Source organism: Marmota marmota, unplaced genomic scaffold, assembly GCF_001458135.2.
Source record: "Marmota marmota marmota unplaced genomic scaffold, marMar, whole genome shotgun sequence".
Classification (NCBI taxonomy): domain Eukaryota; kingdom Metazoa; phylum Chordata; class Mammalia; order Rodentia; family Sciuridae; genus Marmota; species Marmota marmota.
Window position 1 is genome coordinate 60,043,075 of NW_026000174.1, and position 24,267 is coordinate 60,067,341.

The window sequence follows — 24,267 nt, forward strand, 5'->3', positions numbered from 1 at the left end:
AGCAGGACAACAGAAGGAATCCCTGGGGACTGCAGAAAGAAGAAAGCACCATGAGGTTGTTGGTAGCCTTCAGTCCCCTAGAGACATGTCCAGGCACCCCCAACCTGAACCAGGCAGTTGGTCCTTTGCTTCCCAAGGACTCTGCAATCTCAAGCCAAGGGGAAGTTGGTCTACGCCACACAAAGGTCATATCCCACAGAGAGCTCATGGGGTCAGGAATTAGGGACAATCAAGGAAAAAAATAGGGTTCCTCAAAAAAAGCCTTCAGCCCATCATCTGATCCTGGAGACCACAATACATTCAGACCCAGAGAAACAGATGTCACATAGCAACTCAAGAGACAGCTCCCGTCCAGTGAACAAACATTGAGTACCACATACATTTCTCTACTTTCTTCCCATTCTTATTCATGTCTTCAATTTCAACCACCCTTTTGCTTTCCCCTGCTCCATTCCAAGCTCTCTCCATTTTCCCTTTGGGGTCTACCTCCTCCGTCCTGGATTCTGAATCCATCAGAATCCTACTCTGACTTCTCCCACGGGGGCCTTTTGTCCTCTCTCCCAGTCTGCTCCTCTCCCCTGCCCCTGTCCCCAGGCTGCCTACCCTCGCTCCCTTTCTTCCCTTTGCCCTATCACTAGGATCCTGTGGGTGGCTGTGAATTCTGCCTGAGTACTTCGTTCTCTCCTCTCTCATCTTGGTGGGGTCTATAGCCAGTTCTCCTGTTGCTCAGAGATGTGGAGGCAGTTGCTAAGAGACAGTGAAACGTCATTACCTGGCCCTCGAGGAAAAAAGGGGAGCGAAAAAGGGAGAGAGGAGGGGGAGGGATGCAGGGAGGGGGAGAGAGGGAGGGAATGGGGAGGGAGGGGAAGACCTGTCTCTGGCGGAAGCCACAAACCCGGGCAGCCTCAGCACCAGCTGAGTTTCAGAAAGAAGCATTCAGATTCTGTGAACTTTCTTCTAAGCATCCTCTTTCAGATTCCCCTTTGGGGTAAAAGAAGGGGCACAGGGACCACAGGACGGGAACCACAGAAGATGCTGGCCTGGGATCCAGGAGACCTGGAAGAGGAGAGCCGGGGGAGGGGCAGAGCCGAGTAGGCAATCTGTTCTGGAGCCAGCCAGCGAGCGAGCGGGGATTCCAGGATGAGGGAGGGAGACCCGTGTCTGCTGCAGATTGATGGCTGTGTCCTTGGAACACAGTGAGTAGGCTCCCGAGGGCCTGTGGGAGTGTAGCGGGAGACCTTAGGGCTCAGACAAATGAGTCTGAATAAAGGGGCACCGGGGTGATTTCCCAGCGAGTGAAATTGAGACTGGAAACAGTGGGAAGAGAGGGTGGGAAGAGAGGCAGTGCCGGAAAGAAGGGTGAGGGGAGGACAAGTGAGAACAGATGGTGGGTGAGGAAGAAGCCAAGGCCACCGAGGGATGGGGTGGGCAGCTGGGCGAGGCCCGGGTCCGCCCTGCTTCTCCATCCCTCCGCCTGACCAAGTGAGGGTGTGGGCTCAAGCTGGGGGCAGGGAGCGGGAGAGTGGAGTGTTTGTAGAAAAGGATGCTGGGATTAGGGGTGGACATTGGGGGGTGGGGGTGAAAGGTGGTGGGGCACTCTGGGGAGGGGGCTCTGCATGGGTGCATGTGCAGAGGGAAGAGGGACAGAAAACTGGGGAGGCGTGAGCCTTGGCCACTGCAAAATATGAAGGAGTCACGGAAGAATTGTGTGTGTGTGTATGTGTGTATGTGTGTGTGTGTGTGTGTGTGAGAGAGAGAGAGAGAGAAAGGAGAACGGTGTTAAAAGTGTTTGAAAGGCGTGTGCAAACAACCACAATGTGGATGCATGTTTTCTCAGGGAGTTGTTCAAGGGTGGGGTGTTTGATGCTGATGGGGGTGGAGTTGTGAGCAAGAAAAGAAACGCATCCAGCCCAGGACAGGCAGGAGGGTGGCTGTAGGTCGGGTGGGGAAAGTTAGTGGGTGACACCAATGTGAGGCTGGGCTCTGAGTTCACCACCATCCACATCTGAAAGACAGTAAATAGAGAACTTTATGGCTGGGGGTCAAAGAAGAGAGAAGGGGATGGGTGAGGTAGGACAAGGGCAAAGGAAAGGGGGACTGGCTTGGAGGGCCCTGTGTTTCTCTGCCTGAGTGCTTTCCTTGTTGACAGAGTGGATTCTGCCTCCACCTGCTGAATGCACAGCCACGCGGAGGCACCAGCTTGGAGAAGGAGCCAAAGCTCTCCTAGCTGACCCCGAGTCTTGTACCTCTAGTACCCATGGCTCTTTCCAGCTCTGGTGACCTGGGCAATGGGTGTCATTTGGGATCCTCCTCACCATGAGGAACAAAGAGCATCCCTGGGGATTCCAGCAGCCACTGAGGCTAAAGATTCAGACTTTCAGAAGGCCCGTGGAATCCTGCTTCCTCCTGGGCTCCCTTCCCGAAACTCCTACCCCAGGACCTCCTTGAACTCCACCCTGCTGGACCACAGAAGAAATGACCTCTGAGACATCAAATGCTGGAGGCCCAGGTGCAGCTCTGACTTCCTAATCAGTCTCAGGCCCAGACAGGGCTGAAGTTTCCTTAGAAGAAGTGCCAGGACCTTTAAAGGGCACCTTTCATCTCTCCCTCGCCCTCCCTCCCACCTCTCAGACATAGCACCAAGAGGAAGCACCCCACAGACATGGGTGAGAGGGGCACAAAAGACCTGCAGGGACCCTCCCAGTACCTGCTGACAGCAGCTCCAGATCCATCCTGGTCTCCTTTCTTTCTCCAGTTTTGATCATCTTTTCAGACCCGGGGGGACCTTGGCTGGGTTTCTTGCCCCCTAGGCTCCAAAGGGGACTTCCTGTGGCTCTTGGGAAGTCCTTTGGTGCTTAGAGGTCCCCAGGAGACGTTTGGGCCATGATACCATGTGCTCAGACGCCCCACTTTCAGGACCCAGGCCTCTGATGTAGCTGCCGTCCTGCACACTGACTGTGGGATCCACGGACACAAGCCTGATGGGCTCCCTTCAGCACTGCCGCTGCCAGCTACCCAAGATGGGTGACACCTGGGCCCAGCTTCCTTGGCCTGGACCTCCCCAACCAGCCATGCTGCTGGTCTCCCTTCTTTTGGCAACTGGGGTGATACGCTCAGATGCGGGATCCAGCTGCCCGGTCCTTTGCACATGCCATAACCAGGTTGTGGACTGCAGCAGCCAGCGGCTATTCTCTGTGCCCCCAGATCTGCCGATGGACACGCGCAACCTGAGCCTGGCCCACAACCGGATCTCGGCCGTGCCACCTGGCTATCTCACATGCTACATGGAGCTCCGGGTGCTGGATTTGCGTAACAACTCTCTGATGGAGCTGCCCCCGGGCCTCTTCCTCCATGCCAAGCGCTTGGCACACCTAGATCTGAGCTACAACAACCTCAGCCATGTGCCCGCTGACATGTTCCGGGAGGCCCACGGGCTGGTACACATCGACCTGAGCCACAACCCGTGGCTGCGCAGAGTCCACCCCCAGGCCTTCCAGGGCCTGGTGCAGCTCCGAGACCTGGACCTCAGCTACGGGGGCCTGGCCTTCCTCAGCCTCGAGGCTCTCGAGGGCCTGCCGGGGCTGGTGACCCTACAGATTGGGGGCAACCCCTGGGTGTGTGGCTGCACCATGGAGCCCTTGCTGAAGTGGCTGCGGAACCGGATCCAGCGCTGTACTGCCGGTAAGGGACTTGGCCAGTCAGGGCCACCGTGGGGAGGGGAGACTTGGAGCTCCCGAGTGTCTTGTGTGTGCCCTGGTCCCTGCTTGCCTCTTGGGCACGTGCTCTTTCTGTCAACAAGTTTTTTGTTGAGTTCTTGGAGAGCATGAGAAGTGCTGGGGACCCATCCCCTCATGAAATAGAAGGCCCCTCGCCTCTGTGGCAGCTACTACCTAATGAGGCAGACAGAGAGTAAACAAGCAGGCATAACTGACTGCAGATGACATTTAGGAGGCTTTTACCATGATTTAAGAATTTGGCCTATAGCATCTCTTCCAACCCCTTTTTTATGATCCCCATTTTACAGGTGAAGAAACTGATTTAGAACAATGAAGAGGCTTGCCCAGAGTTGCTCATTTAGAAAGTGGTAGGGCCCTAGATAAAACTCAGTTTTCCCTGACTTCTAAGCCTCATTCTACTCGACCAGGCTGCTTTTTAAGTTGGGAGCGCTGGGAAAATCCTAAGAAACAGCAATGACCAACACTATTTATTTGAATACTTACTATCTGCCAGTCCCTATTCAAATATGTCACATATTTGAGCTTCTCCTATCTTCCTGGAAAGGAGGAAACCAAGGAGGAAAGGAGAAAACCAAGGCACAGAGAGGTTCATTTGCTTGCTCAAAGTTACACAGTTCCTAAGTGTTGAAATCAGGATTCTGACACTGAAAGTCTAGCTGTCCTCTGGCCAGATCCCAAGAGTCAGATTCTGGACTAACAAAGCCCAAGTTCTGGACTGCTCAAGGGTCCTCAGGGGAGGAGGTTTGGGCATGAGGCCTGGGGGAAGGAGCTGAGATGTGGCAATTTAACCCATCAGTCCCAACTGGAGAGTGGATTAGAGCCTGGAAGGAGCCCAGGCATGCAGGTTTGATGGGTCCTGGTGTCACCCAGTGGTGTCCAAGCCTGGCCCAGAGGCAGGAAGAGTTCAACAGTGGTCTCAGCCTCCAGCTCTCCTATGTGACAGCCCTGAGCCTAAGCCCAGGTGCCCAGCAGCAGGATGACAAGAATCACGGGGGCCCTATCCCAGAATCCTTCCCAGAATCTGGGCTCTGCATATTTGGGGAGAAGTGAAGCTAAACGAGGTAGGAGGAAGAGGAGGACTCCTCAAGAGCCCAAGACCAAAATAGTGTGGGGGCGGGGGTGCAGGTCACGATTCCAGTGTTTCCACAGAGCTGTGGGAGGAAGTTCTCCCAGATGGAAATAGCTGGGACTGAGACCGGGTGCTGATGGGGGCAGGAGGGGCACCTGCCTGGAGACACCTTCCCACCAGCTCAACCTCTGCCTTACCTCTCTCTCCTGCAAACTAACGACAGAAGGGGCCCTTGGGGTGCTCAGCTTCCACCGGGCTGGGCACTCCTCTTTTACTGGGATCTCTGAAGCCCCTGTTGCCCTAAAGAAGTCCAAACTCCCAACAAGCAGGAGAGAACTCCAAGATCTCCTCCGTGTAGCCCCACACAGTGGTACAGGGGAGGGACCTAAGCTCCATAAAGGGAACAGTGACACAGATCCACAGTGAGAAAATAAACAGGCCACGGCTTGAAACCCAGACCTCCTGATCCTCCATAGAACACACATACAGCACGCCACTCCCACCAGGTTTCCTCTTGGGAGCAAAACCTTGCCAGGACAGGTAGAACTAGTGATATCTCCCTTTAAGTCTTTTTCTATTACTTTCTCCCTTTTTTCTTTATGGGATTTTCACTATTATCCATGTTTTTTGTTTGGGAGTTATTGGGATACAATCTGACTTCAAGATTGGTCCCTTGACTTAATAAAGAGCTTTGTCATCCCCCAGTCCCCCTGACCCGCATCCTGTGTAGTTTACTGGTTACTCTGGCTGTCTTCTCCAGCTGGCCTTCCTCCTCCAGTTCTTCTTGTCTCGGTATTACTATACCACTTATGGACCCAATAGACTTTGGGTTCAGCATCTTCCAGTTTCCAGAAAAGAGCTTCTTGCAGATCAACTCCAGACCCAATCCTGACCTGGGCAACATCTGGAGTCCCGTGCAAACAGACTACAGGAATGACTCCATCTGGGGCGTGGGGAAGCTTTCCTTCTCCACCCAAACCTGATCTCCCATTTCTAAGGATAATGGGGCACATCCATTTGTCAGAAGGATCAATCTGAGTCCATCATTTTGTTCTCTGCCCTCAAAAACTGCAGGATGAATACAAAACATTTATACACCCTATAATTTAAACACCCTATAATTTAAAAAAAAAAACTTTTTCACATTGACTCTCTTAGAAAAATCGAGGTTGGATTATCTCCTTTCTTATAGAGGCAGGACATGAGAGCCAGAAAAGGGGGAAAAACTTGCCCAAGGTAAGAACTCAGTTAATATTTATCCCCTGAACAAAAGCATGTCCAGCTGCTCTGAAGCTGGGGCTGAGCACTGCACAGCACAACAGACCCTGCCTGCCACTCTTACTTCCAAGGCAGAGTGAGATAAGACTATTGACAATCATCATGCATTTATAAAAGTGACCCTGGAAGGAGGAGGCAGGACCTTCAAGGCTGGAGAGAATAGCAATCCCACAGAAGGAGCAGCCACTCCTGAGTGTAGAATATGACCCCCAGGACCCATAAGAGACACCAATCTTCAATTATTTAAAAAGCTCGCACTTTCATAGAGCTTACTATGTACAAGGAATGTACCGTTTGTCTATGCTAATTCACTGAATCCTCACTTACAACCCCAGGAGGTAGATACCTTTAATATCCTCTCTTGACAATTGAAACCAGGATACAGAGGGGTTAAGTAACTTACCACCATCACACAACTGATGAGAGGTGAAGAGGGGATTTGAAGCCAGGCTGACATCTCCAGAGCCTGTACTCCTAACCACGTATTCTGTGTATCTGTAAAAGCCACAGGGATTAGTAGAAGGACCCAAGGCCTTGTAATTGGACAGAGCCCTGCCATCATTTCACAAAGATTTACTGAGCACTTCCTATGGTGGGGACACTATTCAGAAGCTGAGGACACTACAGGAGGGGCTTATATTCAAGGAGGAGGGAAAGGCAATAAACAAGTTGTCAGACAGTGAAAAATGCCCTGGGAAAAAATCAAGAGGTGTGACAAGGAGTCTAGGGAAATATAGAGTTGCTATTTATACAGAACCCTAAGGCCACACCACTAAGGTGGTATCAAGCAAAGTCCCAGAGGAAGCGAGGGACTGAGCTGAGTCAAGACCCCGGAGAAAACTCCCTTACAGAGACAAATACAAAGTTAAGGGGACATGCTTGGGGTTGTGGAATAACAATCAGAGGCACATGCAGCCCGAGCAGAGTGAATAAGAAGCAGAATAGAAGCTCTGTGCGAAGCTAGGAAGCCAGGGGAAGGAAGGTTTAGGCAGAGAGTGACATGACCAAGTTCAGGTTTGAAAGCATCACTCCTCTGAGTGTGTAGAGACAGAGACGAGCAGAGGCTACTGTAAGAGACCAGCTACCCCACAAAAGCCCAGCTCTGCATCAAGAGCACCGACGACACTTTTGACAAATTACTAAACTCTCCAAGCAGTGGTCTTTCACATCAATACAAATAGGTATGAAAATGTCTTGAGATTGTTAAGGAAAGGAGACCTTCTTTGGTCTCCTTTGGCAGATTATTTGGCACATAGAAGAAACGCAATGGCTTCCTTTGTACTGGGAGGGGTGGGGTCTCTGCAATCCATTCTCCCTCCCCCAGGGGCCTCACCTTCCCTCGGTTCTATGTTGCAGATTCTCAGCTGGCTGAGTGTCGGGGCCCCCCTGAAGTGGAGGGTGCCCCCCTGTTCTCACTCACCGAGGAGAGCTTCAAGGCTTGCCACCTGACTCTGACCCTGGACGATTACCTCTTCATCGCATTTGTGGGCTTCGTGGTCTCCATCGCTTCCGTGGCCACCAACTTCCTCCTGGGCATCACAGCCAACTGCTGCCACCGTTGGAGCAAGGCCAGCGAAGAGGAAGAGATTTGACGTAGGTGCCTGTCATCCCTTCATGCTGCCGACTGCCACTGCTGCTGACCACTGGTCACCCTCCCCAGCTGCCCACTCTGATTCCATTGTGCCCTGTCCACCTCAGCCATGGTTCAGACAAGTTCTGGAAACTTCATGTGAGCATCTCTGTCCACTTTGGGCCAGGCACTGTACTAGGAAGTGGGAATGTAAGATGACTCCAACTCAGTCCCTGCCCTTGAGGCATGAGCTTCTAGTAGAGGAGAGAAATTCAGAAACTATCCCTTTATGACAATACATCAGTCCTCTGTGCACATAGTTATGGAAGCCCAGAGGACAAGCCAACCGAGCCCAGGAAGAATTGCACGAGTGGACTGATTTGTGAGATGGGTCATCAAAAAATATCCACTGTGTCAAGTAGACCAAGAAGGGTGGACATAAGCAGACGACAGAGGTCAGGATACTTGTGGAATGCTGAGAGCAGTGGACTATTCCTTGTGGTGTTAGCGTATACAGGGGTGTGGCCCAGGACCCAAACTTTCCCTCTGACACCCAATCTGTCTGCTCTCACTGCTGCCAACCATTGCCCCTGGGGAGCAAGAATGCCTCATGCCAGCCCCTTGGCCTGCTCCTACCAGCAGCCACCGGGTGAGACCACTTCCCAGGGACCGCCCCCAATATTATGCCACCAACTATAGCCCGCTAGTGAGGCCTGGGCAACAGGCTGAGGATGGACACCCCCAGTGTCTGTCCTCCTACACCTGTCTTCTGCCTCTCACTCAGTCTTGGTTTCAGAAGAGGAAGGCAGGATGCCCTAGAACTGGGCAGCAAGGATCCCGTCACCCTGAGACCCCAATTCTGTGACTGTTCTTGCCGTGGTGCTCACACCAAGGGATCCCACCAGGAAATTTCACAGTGAGCTACAGACCCATAGCATGACAGTCCCCAGGGCTGAAGGAGGACAAAGGCACCACAGCCGTGACCACAGGAGGGTTTGTATTTTCTTCTAAGCAACTCGTCCATTGAAGCATTAGGGTAGGAGAGCTATTGGTTACTGAGCCCCCGCCAGTGTTAGGCACTGTGATGTGGTCTCTCCACAAACAATTCCCTTTAGCACACGCAACGGTCTTTTGAGGAGAACATCCTTGTTCCCATTTTACAGATGAGGAAATGCACGCTCAGAGAGGTTAAAGTCGTGTGCTACTTCATGATCAAAATAAAGTCTGTGCTCCTGTTGCTGCCCCATCCAAGTTGGGGAATAGCACAATTCCCTCTAAAGCTACATGAATTCGAACTCAAGCTGTGCTATCAACATGGCTAAAAAGGGCCAGGCAATCCTCCGGGAACTTTTATAACTATTGACTCATTTATTTCAATTCTCAATAGCAACACTGCCTGGTGGGTGTCATTATTTCCATTCTTCTGATGAATCCCTTGTCGATTGCTGAGTCACTTACCGACGGTTATCGGATAAGCCTTAGAAGAAAGATGATAGCCAACCCCGTTCAGGGAAACTAGATCTAATCAGTCAATCAAAAAATCAAGTGACTGTGCAAAGCACAACTCACGTCGTCATTGTCACCATCTCCATCCAATCACCCGTTTCATCGGCTTCATCATGATCTCCCCCAGATAGTTCAGCACTGGATAGTTCAGGAAGTGCTTTTGCATCTTTCTCCTTGACTTTTCACAACCCTGTGCAGGAAGCAAACCAAACACCAATAATCCCATATTACAGGTTGGAAAACAGAAGCTCAAGATGGGTAGGACTTGCCTAAATGGCAAGGTTGGACTCAACTCCAATAGGGTTCTCTTTCCAGTGCTTTCCCAGGTACTCAGGAAAGAGAACACCTTGGAGGTCTAGAAGGTGAGGCCCTGGGGTTCAGCAGTCATGAACGTGCTAGTATTTGTGGGCTTCGTGGTCTCCATCACTAGTAAATCAAGTCAAATAAAGGGAGGAGAGCCCTGTGCACAGATCAAGATATGCTCACAGTGAAGCACATCGCAGCCTTTTATATATACAGGTAGCACAGGTAACACTTGAACAGGAGATACCTGCTTTACAAAGTGCCAATAAAGCATTAGATCTGTCATGTAAAAAGTACGGTCTTTGGAAAGCAGGAAAACAAGCTGTACTATCCGCTCCTAATGAAATCCTGGTGTATTGTATATCAGGAGTTATCAAGAGAGAAGCAAAAACTATAGGTGGGAACCTTTGCAGAATGGGGAAAATTTAAAGCACAATCCAACATGTGGGCACAGCTGGCCAGGGTGAAAATGAACACAGGGGCTTTCTACCTTGCCCCTAGTCACAGCAGGTTTTCATCATCCCAAACTCCTGGTAGCCCTGAAATGGATTAAGGAGAACATATCATCTTCCAAGAAGTCTCCCACCACGCATCTGCCCTGAGCTAGTCAAATCAAAATAGTCCCTATGAACTTGAACCTGTGTCATCTGGGTCTCACTTATACCATCTGAGGGAGTCCTGCCCCTCTGACATCTGAAGCAAAACTGCGTCCTGTTCTCTCCTTCCACTATGGCCAAGGATGGTGGACTTAAGTTGTTCCCCGGTCAAGAACAGCTGAAAAGTATTTGGAGAAGAACTTTTAGAAGTAATGGTCATGACAAAATAGTTAAGCTTCTCATAGAGGAACACCGTAATCATCTATAATAATCTCCTGGGGACTGTGGTTTGCTGAAATATAGTTAATATATTTTAAGATATGTACTTTTTTCTCTTTTTTTGTATAGTACTAATGGTGTCTTTTGCAAGACAACAAATGTCCCTTGAGAAAAAAATGTCCTTTCTAATGGGACAATTTGATCTCCATTAGTGGCAAAGATTTCTGAGCTGCCTACATGCTACTCCATCTGCTGGGAGGTCCCCAGTTAACTAAAGTGCAATGAGGAAAATAATCAACCTCCCTACTAGCAAGGAATTCACCCACCACCACCATCATCTTGTTCTAGCTGTCAGAACTAAACTTGTAGAAATAATCTACAAATTCTGGTTGGAATTATTCCCACACCCCTGATGACCTCAAACATTACTGTGTCCCCATAAGGTTTGATGCAGTCTGTTCCACTCTGGCTGACAGGTAGAAGATCTGTGTCTGTGTGTCTTTCTATACAGTCCTACATATGCTTGTGGTCCTTCTGGAATTTGGGTTTAACTCTCTGACACAGCTTGCTCACCCATCTGGCTGCTACATTGTTCAGTATACAAAGAGGAGAGCCAACCAACTTTGAAGTGGGTCTGGCTGCTCCAAAAACATACTAGAAAACTCTGGTAGAGGCATCCTTAGAACCTAACTCCTCTGTCCCCGCTTCCCTCTGTCTCTTCTATCCCGCAGAGGCTTGTCCTTGTCACGGACCTACATGAAGGGTCATGCTAGGCCTGAGGACATCAAAGCTTAATGAACCAATTATGATGGTCAAGGTTTGGCCAAGAAAATTGTTCCTCTGTAAAGGTCCCACATCCGTACCATGCCACTCTAACTCTGTCACCTCCAATTACCCTCAAACAAACTCTCACCTCCTTTTCCATTCTTGCCAGAGTTCCCAAGGAAGCTTGCCAAAATAGATCCCCAGAGATGCTATAGAGTTTCATGACCTCTTTCAAGGAGCTAAGTACATACAATTTAAACAGACCATCAGACCGACAGCCCCCATTTTCTCTGTAGGCATCATTCCTGACATTCCGGTGGTAGAAGAGCAGGAGACGCCATTGTTCATTCCTTGAAAGGACATCTTCCCAAAGCTAGGGAAACTTGTCTGCTCTTCCCACCCCAGAAAGAGGTGAAAGGGAAGTAAATGAGGCAAGTTGCAAGGTCCTTTTGTAAATCACCATCACATTTGCCACAGCACTGGTCGGAGAGTGGGATCCACAGAGCTCCCGGTCTTCCTAAGTGCTGATATCTGGAGGTGGGAGGGATCGGGAGGGAACGGGTTCCAGGGAAGATACCAACCTTTGTATGGAGATGATTTTATAACCATGCACTTTTGTAACTGTGAAGAATTTTTCATAAATGTACATTAATAATAAAGAGTGTATAGTTTAACAAATTGTCTAAAAAGTTGTGAAGAGGAGGGAGAGGGAGGGAGGCAGCAAGAGAGACAGATAGGAACTAGGTGGAACCCAAAGAATGAGTGCCAAAATATACACCCAAAAGGTCTATGGGGAGGGAGTAGATGAGAATAATTAGGAGATGTGCCAACCACCAAGGGGCCTGTGTGGGAGTAAAAGAAACATTACAGAAGCATATTTCTACCAGGCAAAAAAAGAATATGCATGTGTCTGTATGCACGTACCCCTGTGTGTAGGCATATTTTGGTATCTGAAATTACACAAAGAAGAGAGCATATGTTTTATACATGTTGGTGTTTGCAGTTTGGGTCATCTATAAAACACGCCAAGGCAAGTGGGTGTGCCTGCCTAATTAGCACCATTGAGGAGTGTGTGCCAGGAAAATGGCCCATGCCATCAGCCTGGGCAAAAGGACACTAACTCAGGTGTACAGGTCAACCAGGCATCTAAATGCCTGGTGTGGGGGATGGACAAGCCCATCATTGGTGCGAATTAAGTCTCTATTCTCATAAACTAATAATGAATGGAAAGGATTCTAAATCTCCTGAATCTTGCAAATGTTGCCCACACACCATCAGAAACAAGATGGTTTAGCAGTGTCCTTGGGAACAGAGACAGAATAAAGGAGGCAAGTATACTTCTGTAAGTTCAGTGGCAGCCATGTTTACCCCAGCACTCTAGAAAGGACTCTCAACAGGAAGTCACTCCAAGCAGAATGTGGCCAGGAGCAGGAAGATGTTCCCTCCTCCAAGAGAGATGTCAGTGTCACTCTATTCCTCCCACTCCAATTGCCACAGGGTACCAAGGAATACTGCACTCACATAGTAAAACCACTAAAGGGGACACAGATGCTAACTCAGAACACTCAAGTAAACAGAGAAGATCCCCAACTATAATCAGCATTTTCTAGAGTAGGTTGAGAGGGAGGCAAAACCCTTCCCTTAAAACTAAATATTTAATAGAGATTATACTGGAAAAGTTCAAAATCAAAAAAATAAGAGTTCTGAAATAAGCAAACATCTCACAGAAAACTAGACCTTGGATAGCTCATTCACTGTCTCCTCCAATGTCAAGCATATACCTAGCACCTGATGATGATGTTGATGATGATAACATTTATTGAGCACTTACTGTTTGCCAACTGCCATGTTAAACATTATGCATAGAATAATTCACTTAATTTTCTCAAAAAAAAACAAGATAAGTGCTATCGTTATAACCAGGTTATAGACAAAACAAGTGAAGTGCAGACAGGTTAATATGCACAGAAGGTCACATAACTAGTAAGTAGGAGATCTGGGGTTGGAGAGTTAGTAATACGGGTTGTGATTGACTTCAGGAGATAAGAACAACACAGGACATTTTTTTTAAGTTTCAGTCTCAAGTAGAAATAAACTTCTCGCCACAAAGTTCTTCTACAACTACAGTTTCCCTTCAGTATCCATTGGAATTGATTGCAGAACTCCCCCTTGATGCCAAAATCCCTGGGTGTTCAAGTCCCTAAGATAACATGGTGCAGTATTTACACATAAGGCATACACATCCTTCTTTATACTTTAAATCATCTCTAGATTACTTATAACACTTAATGCAAAATACATATTATCTAAAGAATTATTATACTATATTGTTTGGGGAATAATGACAAGGAAAAAAGTCCATGTGCATCCAGTACAAGAGCAATCTATTTTTTAATATTTCCAATTCACAGTTGCTTGAATCCATGAATGTGGGACCTTCAGATAAGGAAAATCAAGTGTACTTGGTGAAAGAAAATTGAAGGGTAATAGATATAACAAAAATATTCTGCATGTTACATTGAACGTAACTTTTATGACTCTTTTGGTCAAAATAGGCTAATTGTGATAATAGATGAAACAAAAATCTCAACAGAATAAAGATGTGTTTACTAGATTATTTAACACACAATAAAGGCTTGTTTCCTGTTCATATCACTCTCTATTCCCCATGGTCATTCAGGGATCCAGGATCCTTCCATCTACTGACTTTGCCGTTCCTGAGTCCACAGAGTTGTCCCCTGGATTCCCTGCAGTGTGGATGATATTAAGGGAGACTTAGAAGGATCAAAGCTGCAAGCACTGTACATCAGTTCCAGACATTTTTCATTGGCCACAACTCAGTCTCATGATTCCTTTCAACTTCAAATAATAGACTAGCACCACACCTAGGAGGCAAAGAAAAGACTGATAAACCCCACCAGTTTTTAACAGTCTGCAGTCACCAAGTGCTCCTTTCACTCTTCTTCCACATTTTTCCTACCCTGTCACCACCTCCAGGGTCAAAGCTCAAGATCTCCAATTCAATACTTTCTATTAGATCTCCTGGCAAGCCAGTGACCTATGAACTGAAAAGAAAAGCTATTGGGCTGAGGTTGTGGCTCAGCAGTAGAGCACTCACCTAGCATGTTCGAGGCCCTGGGTTCGATCCTCAGCACCACATAAAAATAAATAAAATAAAGGTATTGTGTCCAACTACAACTAAAAAATAAATATTTTTTTAAAAAAAAAAGAAAAGAAAAGGTATTTTCCTCCACACACTCCCACCCACCCAATCCAAAACAAGATGATAACACAGGGATAAAGTAGCAGCAAATTAAAACCCTGATTTGGAACTGGGTAACCACATATAGTCCATAGCAATTCTGAAATTGCTACAAGAACATTTTAAAGGCCTTAGGTTACCCAGTTGGGATTGCCCAGTTTGGTTACTCAGTTTTTACAGTCAGCCCAAAATTTGCTTTAGGACACAATAGTTAAAAGTTTTTTGAATCCCAGCTTCACAGTTTCTTAGCAATTTACTTCTCTACAACCCATAACAAATTTCTGTTCTATTTACTTTCTCTGAGTTCCATATCTCAGAACACATAAAAAAAAATTATTTCCAAAACAAGTATCTGTAAGTCTGCTTTGACTCTGCTTTCTTTTCAACCTTCTAGATTCAACAGCAATCTTTCAATGATCTGAAACAATAGACAAGGCCATGGACTTATTTTTGGCTCTTTCCACTTGGCTAACTTGCTTTAACTGACCATTTTTAGGGAAACTCCTTGTTCAAAGCCTATTTTAATTTTATCTCTTATCATTTGAGTCTAAAAACAGTCTTTCAGATTTTTTTATATCAATTTTTTATTTTCTCTCTCTTCCTTTTAATTTCTACTTTTCTGTTGGGGTGTGGGTACTGGGAATTGAACTCAGGGGCACTTTGCCACTGAGAGATATCCCCAGTTCTTGTTTATTTATTTATTTTTTTGAGATAGAGTCTCCCAAAGTTGCTGAGGCTCACCCCAAACTCGTGAGCCTCCTGCCTTAGCCTCCCAAGTTGCTGGGATTCCAGGTATATGCCACATACCCAGCTCCTTCATTCTACTTTTAAGCTGCTTTAAAACTAACTAAATTGGATCCATTTGAGCTAACACCAAAAATGTTTGAAAAACAAACAGTTATGCAACATGAATGGCATTGGCTTCAAGGGAATAAATCCCCTTTATTGAAAATGGTCATTGTGGTAAGAAAGGAGGGAAAACTATCAAGCTGAAGAGTTAACCCAGAGCATTCAGAGTCCAGAAAGCAAGACTGCAGAGATCTGCCATTGGAGGTATTGTTAATAGGATGGTGGTGAAGAGACCACCTGAAAAAAAAATATATAGGATTATATTTTTTGCTGACCATTACCCTCAACCCACTGGACATGGATAGTAGAGATCATAGATCAAAAATATCACAGAGTTGCAAGAAGAATACTAAAGTGTGTCCTCTCAGTTTTACCCATGGAACTATTCAGGAGTGCACAGCATGAAGTCCTACAAAATACAAATAATGCAACTGATTTTTACGAAACTGAGGACTCTATTTCTATAGCTGGTTCAGTATCCAAAAGAGGTCCTGTATGAGTAAATTAAAACCTAAAACTATTTAAATGGTTGATGCAGGAAGATAAGCTAACCAAGAGTTTTAGATTCTAGTATGTTACAGTTTGAATATGAGGTGTCCACCCCTCCCCCATATTTCCTGTTAGTGCAGGAATATTCAGAGTTGAATTGATGAGATTGAGAGAGCTGTAACTAATGAGTCATTCCTAGTTTGAATGGACTGACTAGGTGGCAACTATAGGGACGTGGGGCAAGGCTGAAGGAGGTGGGTCACTGAGGGAATGCCCCAGAAGGGTGTTTCTTCCCTGTGGCCCCTCTCCCTGCTCTCTCTGCTTCTTGACCTTGACCCTGCTTTCTTCCACTGGGCCCTTCCACCATGATGTACTGCTTCACCTTGGGCCAAGAGCAAAGCAGTCAGCCTTCTATGGACGGAGACCTCTGAAACCCTGAGCTCCAAGTAAACCTTTCTTCCTCTAAGTTGTTCTTGCAAGATATTTTGGTCACAGTGAAACAAAAAGTAGCTAACAAACCCTATAAAGAAGCAGTTAATGCCTTCACTTATTCAGGTATTCTGGGCATATAACCCAAGCTTTGGATATCTGGTGGTGAGCAAGATAATGTTCCTGCACTTTTGAGCCCACTTTCTATGCAAGGATAGGGGTAAGAGGGTAGAGAGTAGAGATATATCAGACAATAAACAAAAAAATCATAATTCCAGACATTTATAGATGCTGCAAAGGAAGAAAGAGGGTTGGGGGTGAGGTTGAAAGAATAGGTCCAGTTCAAGGGAGTCTTTTGTGGGATCTGATCAGACATTATATTTTGGAACTGTGTTTTAGTCAGGGTTTCTGCTGCTGTGACCAAAAGACCAGACGAGAACAATGTTAGAAGAGGAATTTTATTTGGCACTCATGGTTTCAGAGTTCTCCCATTACTCTGGGCCCGGGAAGAGGCAGAACATCAAGACAGAGGGATATGGTGGAGGAAAGCAGCTCAGACATGACATTCAGAAAGTAAAGAGAGAGCGAGAGCTCTCTGCAGACTCAGGACAAAATATATACCCCAAAGGCGTACCCCAATGACCCACGTCCAGCCACACTGTACCTGCTGACAGTTACCAGCTAATCCTTATCAGTAGAATAATGCGCTGCTTAGGATAAGGCTCTTATAACCCAGTCATTTCACCTCTGAACTTTCTTGCATTGTCTCACACATGAGCCATTAGGAGACATCTCATAACGAAACCCTAACCCCATGGGAGGGTTTTCAGCAAGGGAATGACATGATCTGATCATATTTCTCAAAGACCATTCTGGATGTTTTAAGGAAAATGTTCAAAAGGTGGGAAAGAATGTAAATTTGGGTCCCAGGGGGGAGCCCTCTGCATGAGCTCTGGGGGAAGATGTTTTGAAAGGATACCAGTGTTGACATAAATAAGGAGAACTTGAGGCTATATTCTGAAGGCGCGAGCAAGGGACCTGCTGAAACATGGGATATCAAGGGAGAAGAACAAAGAAGTAATCAAAAATAACTCCCCATTCTCCTTTTCTTTACATCAGCTACAACTGTGCTCAGCCAGACCCACATAGAAAATAAAAAACTATGTTAATTCTATGGAAAAAAATAATGCCAACAGACAGTCAACAATCAGTAAGTCAGAAAACCCTGATGAGTAAGTTGGAAGGCAGAGGGAGGAAGCAGATAAAAAACATAATGTCAGGAAACAGGCCAAATCGGAGGACTCGGAGACGGGAGTAGTAAAATCTGAACATACAGCCTTGGTTTAAAGAGTCTGCAGTACCATTCCTGATGTCCCAGTGGGTGTTAAACAGAGCAATGAAGCCCCAGGAACTGGAATCTGAGGCAAGTAATCAGCAGCATTTCCAGCAGAGATAGCACATCCTCTGTGATGTGCTGCAGGCAGGTCATCAATCCAGAGCCATGTGTCATAGAAGGAAGGTACCGTATCCCTCAGCTGTGGCCCAGGAAGCAAATCCAGGAAATAAATTATATTCAAGATGAGCCCAAATAGGTTTGAAGTAGGAATATTGTATAGAACCATATTAAAGAAAATGGGAATGAATGGTTTGTCTTCCTCAGAGCTGAGGAATGGCACGTGTTGATGACAGGCTGGGCCTCTCAGGGTGATGCTAATACTGTGAATATACAAAACCACCGCGATGACTGTGCACTTCTATTGCCCCACACACTGCTCCAAGCACTTTTCTTGCAATATCTCATGGATGTCTCACCACCACCCTGGGGGACGGCTACCACGGAGAAGCACAGAACGAACTTAAGGGCATGCACTAGGAATCCACATGGCCTGGCTTCAAGTCCCAGCACTGCCACTTGCTAGCCAGATGACCTTGGCCAGGTGACGGACGGCATCTATGTGTCTGAGTTTTTCTGATCGTAAATTTGAGTGGATCCAGGAAGTATTTCACAGGGCCTCCGAGAAGAGGAAGTGAGGTCCTGTGTGGACAGTGCTTAGAACAATGCCTGGCACAGAGTGATATTCGATTAGTGATAGTGACTATTACCGTCATCCCTCTTTTATAAGGAAAAAACTAGAAGCAGAGAGATGTTTAAGTAAAGCCTAACATCACAGAGCTGAAATACGACAAAGCCAGGGCTATAATCCTCCTCTGTCCTCCAGATCCAGTGTGCGAAGCCACTGTCCTATACCAGATAGCCCACATTGGTGAGTTGTCTCCACACCTGGGACCAACTGAATCTTGCCTCTAGTATTCATATCTCTTGAGCAGTCTATGGTCGCACTGAATGTGGCTGGCCCTGTGGCTCAATTTGACCAAACAAAGGTGGCAGAAATGAAGGTAGGCCAGTGCCGGACCTAGGCCTTAAGAAGGCCTGGCAGCTTCTGCTCTGTGCTCGTGGGAGCCCTGAGCCACTGTGGAGGAAGTTCGATCCACAAAGAGTGTTGGAGGGTCCACCTGGAGAGAAAAGAGACTCAGCGATTCAACTGTGCCAATTGAGACCAGCTTCCTAGCCATCCCCTCAGGCACCAGACATATTAGTGGATACAGCTTGAAGATTCCAATCCTTTTGGGGAAGACCCCAAACAAGACCAGCAAAAGAACTGTCCAGCTAAGCTATAGTAGGGTCAATTTATTTATTGTTTTAAGCCTCTATATAGGGCTCTTTGTTCACCAAAAATACATGACTTAAACACTAGTCCACAAGGAAAAGATTTATTGGGGACAAAAATGTGTGAGCAACATCAGGCTGAAATCCAGAGTGACCATCCTATTCTAGAAGCAAGCTGTAATAGGGTAGTCATCCATGCTCTGGAATACCACCGTGCAAGTTCAAGTCCAGACATTACCACCCACTAGCTAAATATGATGCTCATTATCTCAATATCATGGGGGATGCTACCTATCTCCCAGTACTGTGGCAGTGACTTAATGATATAATCCTCACTAATGAGCATGGAATAGTACCTGGCACATAATAAGAAATCAACAAAAAAGTAGCTACTATTTTTTTTATTATTAGGAATATTCTTATTCTAAATGTAGAGCAATTGGCCAATGCAAGGAACAGGTGAAATCCCTAGGTCCTGATTCTGACGTCTCCAAGAAGGTTGCTGCTGGAATTTTGCATGATTTTCTTTTTGTATTAGGCAATCCCAGTGCCCGATATTGCGAAGATTATTAAGAGTTTGACAAAGGCAACAAAAATTAATGAAGAAGCGAAGATCACAACATTTCTCATACTGGTATTGGAAAACACAGGAGTCTCAAGCAATCTCTGCACAATAGCATTTGTCATAGAGAAATGTCTTATAGCAGGCTTTCCCCCCCCCCCAAAGTGAAAGTCATTTTCAATGCAGGCACGCGCGGAAGTAGTATGTGACTTCTTGCATGCAAAGAAGTTTAAAATTCTGTCTCACCCTTCAATAGTGGAAGCAATTGAGTTCCCAGAAATAATGAACTCCCATAAATAACACAGCAACCAAGGAAAGCACAGAAGCAAGACCGAGCCTGTGAATTAGAGAGAGGAGAGCAGCTGTACCACGGTCACTGTTTTGATGACTAGATGAAGAAGTAAAGCTTCCCTTAGACATAAAGGTAAAGGTTCCTTTAAGAAAATGACAAATCAATAATCAATCCCTTCGAGGAAGAAATAGACACTCTTAAGAGATCAGATCTCAGGACAGAAGACAATCCAGACTGGACAGAACAGAGTCACCAGCCACCAAGATGGAAACTATCACCAGACCCTCAGTGAGGTGAAACTGGGCACCATCCTTCTAGCCTGTTGTATATCCTGTAATGCTTCATCAAAGATGTGTACTCCATTGGGAATCTCTCATTCTTGATTCCAGTAGAGACTCTCCCTGTGGACCACTGTGATATGCAAATTTCCAAATTGCATGAGACCCTATCTTAGTCTGAGGATTCTGCTGCCTCAGAATTGACACAACCGAGGTCTGTCTGTAAGTGCTACGAGTTGCTCAAGTAGGCTGGTAATTAAAGAAGGCAGCTGCAGTGGTGTGGAAAAAGCCCTAGGTCAGAATTCCAGAGAGGTACCCAAATGGGTACCTCCACCTTCAGCAAACACTTGCCAAGGCCCTGTTGTGAGGCAGGGAGATGTTTAGGTACATGAAGGATCACTAAAGACCAAAGAAATGGAAGTCTCAATTTCGAATTTTATCCAGAGTGCCTAGCACAGGACCGGGCATGCATCTGGTTTTCCACAAATGTCTGTTAAATCAAATTAAACTCGCCACCAGCTTACAAATCAATTTCCCTCTCTGGGGTTCATATGCTACCTCTTTTTTTTTAAGTGGATTAGAGCCCTAAGTCTCAAACTTTAACATGCATAACAATTCCCTGGGGATCTTGTTAAGGTTTGGGTCTGAATCAGTCTGCTGGGGAAGCCTGGAAGTTGCATTGCTAACAAACCTCCTGCATCCGCACTTTGAAAAGAAAGGAATCAGATGATCTCTCAGGGAGTGATCTGGGACACAATGGAGGGGTCTTCCAACTCAGTGGAGACTCCAACTCTGGAAGGGAGCAGAAGATAAGGGAAGGGGGCTGGGCATGCTACCTGGCAGGAATCCAGGAAGTTGGTAGATGCTTCTCCCTGAAGCCAGCAGGAAAAGCCCACTCCTTTGTCACAATGCTCAAACAAAGCATGTGGTGTCTGTAAAAAGAATCAGTAATAATTTTGCTGGCTCTGAAGGCTCTGTCTCTTAATGATTCTTCCTGTTTTTCTCAGTCCGATCCAAGAAAATGAGAAAACAGTCCTAGTGAAGGTCAGCTGAGGTCAGAGAGGTCCCTGGAGAGAGCTGCTTTCAGCCCACACTGGAGGACCAGAGGTCTTGGAAGACCCACTACCCATCCTGCCTAGTTCCAGCCCTGCTCTGTGAGTGGTCCAGCTCGATGCCAACACATTAGTACTTTGCACAAAGTGAATTCCATGCAATTCCACAAATATGCAAGACAACTGCTGTGTGTGCCCATGTACCAGACAGCCCAGATGATGCCGGGGTAGAACATGTTGAGGGCCATCTAGTTGTTCTAGTTGTCTAATAGGGGATATACAGCAAGCTGTCACAGAGACAGGTTACCATGCAGAATCCAATCAAGGACAGAAGAAAGACATTCATGAGAACTGACTGCAATTTAGAGGGAGAAGAGACAAAATTCCCTTAAGGGCCTAAGGAAAACTTTGGGAACAAAGGAGACATCAGAAACTCGAAGATGGCTATGGGCTCCTCAAGTGAAATGGAATTGGGGTCATTCTAAGTAGAGGGAGAATCAGAGAGAAGACACAGAACAGAAGGAAGAGTGAGTGTTCAGAGTGGACTCCAGGGTGACTGAACAAGAGGTACTCGTGGGGAAAGAGCCTGCAGGGGGCACTGAGACCACCAGGGAGGAGCTTCATTCTTGGGGTCTTAGGTCTGCCTTTCCCATCTTTAGAGTCTGATAGAAGCACACATACACACACACACACACACACATGTAGGCACACACTTCCCTGGCCATCTTGAAAATCATAACTTCAAAAATGGTATCAAGATCATCCTCAGCAAGTCATTGATACAACAATTTTCTGCTGAGTCTGTGCCATTCAAGGCACTGGAAATAGAGCAGGAGATAAGATAAACAGGCCCCTGAAAGCTGGTGTCTTATTTTTTGCACAGCTGTGACAGAAATACTGGATAATTTATAATGAACAAGATTTTTCTTTTTCATGCTTCTGGAGAAAGAAAAGTCCGGGAAGCCCAAGATCTGGGGTCTGACGCACGGCAGAAGGTGAAAACTCAAAGAGAGCCACACAAGAGAGCGAGCATCCAGCCATTGGGGAGGACAGAGTCCCCCTGAGCTAATCACCTCTTAAAGGACTCACCTCTCAGCACCGTTGCATTTGGAGATTAGATTTCCAACACCTGGCTTTGGGGGACACTTTCAAACTACAGCAGCTGGTTAAACAATCAGTAAAATGAGAGGCAGTGGAAAGAACAGAAGAATGGTGGCATCTTGGATACAAACCCTAGCTGCGTGTTGTGGACAGAAGAGTCCCTGTCTCAGGTCCCCAGTCGTCCCCTCCTTGGTGGGGATAATTATACCTATTCCTCAGCATTGTTGTGAAAATTGACCCAAAGGGAAAGAGCTTCAGACTGTGTTGGGCACACCGCAGGCATTCATTATCCATTTGTTCTTTCTTCAGCCATAAAAGAGAAGGGACTGGAATAACTAATCTCCATGGTCCCTTTCAGCTCCAATATTCAGCTCGGGCAGTTCTAAGACTCTGCGGCACCTGTAACTGTGCCCAACCACCAGAGTCCTGGCACATCCCAGTGAGTGAGGCTCCATCCCTCCCTGGGCAAGAACTGTCCCCCAGGGTGGCCTGAGACAAGGCCAGTGGGATCAGGCATCCATTAATCAGCAGTCACCTCCCTAGATGTGGCGCCGGTAGACCAAGCTGTGTTCTGGCTGCTTGGCTTCCCCTATCAGCTTCTGCACCACTCCATCAACCCGTTGCCATGACAGTGAAGCCCAAGAGACACCTAGGAATGGCCAGAGCTGAAGAGAAAAGTTCTGTCCATCTCAATCAATCTGACTCAGTCTTGGTTGATTTCAGGATCCCGGAGGGAGAGAGAGAACAACAATTTCAATTTATGGAGAGCTTTTTGTCTTTGCTAGATGATATGTTAAGTGCTTTTTCATCTATTATCTCATTCATCAGTTATTTCATTTCACACTCACAGTGACACTGTGAAATCAGGAGCCTCATTCCTACCTAACAAAAGAAGAAACTGAGGTTCAGAGAGGTGAGCACCAATGTCATAGGACAGAAAAATTGTAAAGCAAGATGCAGTTCCTCCCCGACCCCAGCCCCTATCCCCAGGGTTGTGATTTCAAAGACTCTGTGCTTTCCCACATGCCAGTCTTCCCAGTCACTTGAGCTTTCAAAACTGGTGTCCTTTTCCCCCTTGCCTGAATATTCCTGAGGGCTCATGGGGCCAGCTCTAGGGAGCTGAGTCTCCAAGGGATTCCTCAGGGACAAAGCCATGTCACCCTGACAATGGGCTGCCAAAAAAATATATATATATGTCCTGGAATTTCCTATTGCAATCCCAATTCCAAATATTCTGCCTGTTTTTCTTACAAAAAAAAAAATTCTACTCCAGTCTGTTGGCCTCCAAACTAACACATCTCCCAAGTGATCTCTTCCATCTGCAGGCAGAACAATATTTGATAACATCTGTCAAACCCTGTCACAACAATTGTTTCTAAAAGCACGAGGTAGCAATTGGAAGGTTCTGGCTTTGGCTACAGGGCTGTGCCCACCTAGAAAGGGGATACCGAGGGTGCCAAAGGAAATCAACCCGTTCCATAAACTCAGCTGCTGGAGAATTCACCAAAAGGATCACTCAGCATTTCTTCATGGCCACTTGCCCCCTCCCACATGGCTGCTGATCTTTTGAGCGCAAACACTGGGAACCCATGATGTGGGAAAATTCAGCTGGCTTAAGTGGCCTCAGACATCTGGATTCCCTAACCCCAGGCAGCCAGCCCAGAGAGGAGCCAGCCAGCCCAAGGATGCTGGGAAAGCATCTGGAGGGACCTCAGCCAAGTTATCTCCCCTCCTGAACAAACACATGTCCCACTATCTAAGGGTCAACAGAGCCATGTTTATATATGCTTAGACCATTGGACTGATTAATTAATTAACTCTCTGGGTGGCCTTTGGCCACTAAAGCCTTCGCCCCTCGGAGCCTCTGTTTCCTTATCTATAAAATGTAATAATTGGGCTAGATGGTGTCTAGGTTATGCCTTTCTGACTCTATAATTCTAGGATCCTACCATAGAAGAACAGATGAACACAGGATTTGTCTCTGATACTGGCCCTACTCTACCAGCATGGAAAAGCCCCTCCTTGTTTCTGAGCCTCAGTTTCCTTTCTGTAGTAGTTAGACGAGGGAGTAAAAAAATCTAGATAATCTCTAAGACCTCCACAACTCTGTCATCTCAGAAACCAGGAGACATCCTTGTCATGCCCTCTCCCTCAGCACCTGCACACACTCTATAACCAGATCCTCTCCTTTAAAAGCTGAGCCCAACCATGTGCAATGATGCACACCTGTAATCCCAGTGGC

At 46.7% G+C, this 24,267-nt stretch overlaps 1 protein-coding gene and 1 long non-coding RNA gene across 2 annotated transcripts in view; one reads left to right on the forward strand and one right to left on the reverse strand.

The window, feature by feature from the left end:
* Positions 1-840: 840 nt before the first annotated feature.
* Lrrc55 (leucine rich repeat containing 55) lies at positions 841-11,717 on the forward strand. The gene is made up of 3 exons (XM_015477929.2): positions 841-1,196; positions 2,150-3,681; positions 7,441-11,717. The coding sequence occupies exons 2-3, from the start codon at positions 2,982-2,984 to the stop codon at positions 7,674-7,676; spliced, it is 936 nt and encodes a 311-aa protein (XP_015333415.1). The 5' UTR covers positions 841-1,196; positions 2,150-2,981; the 3' UTR covers positions 7,677-11,717.
* Positions 8,999-24,267, reverse strand: part of LOC125612116 — a 35,679-nt gene continuing 20,410 nt past the window's right edge. Inside the window, exon 2 of the long non-coding RNA XR_007342436.1 lies at positions 8,999-9,350. This is a non-coding gene — a long non-coding RNA (uncharacterized LOC125612116). The remainder of the gene's footprint in view (positions 9,351-24,267) is intronic.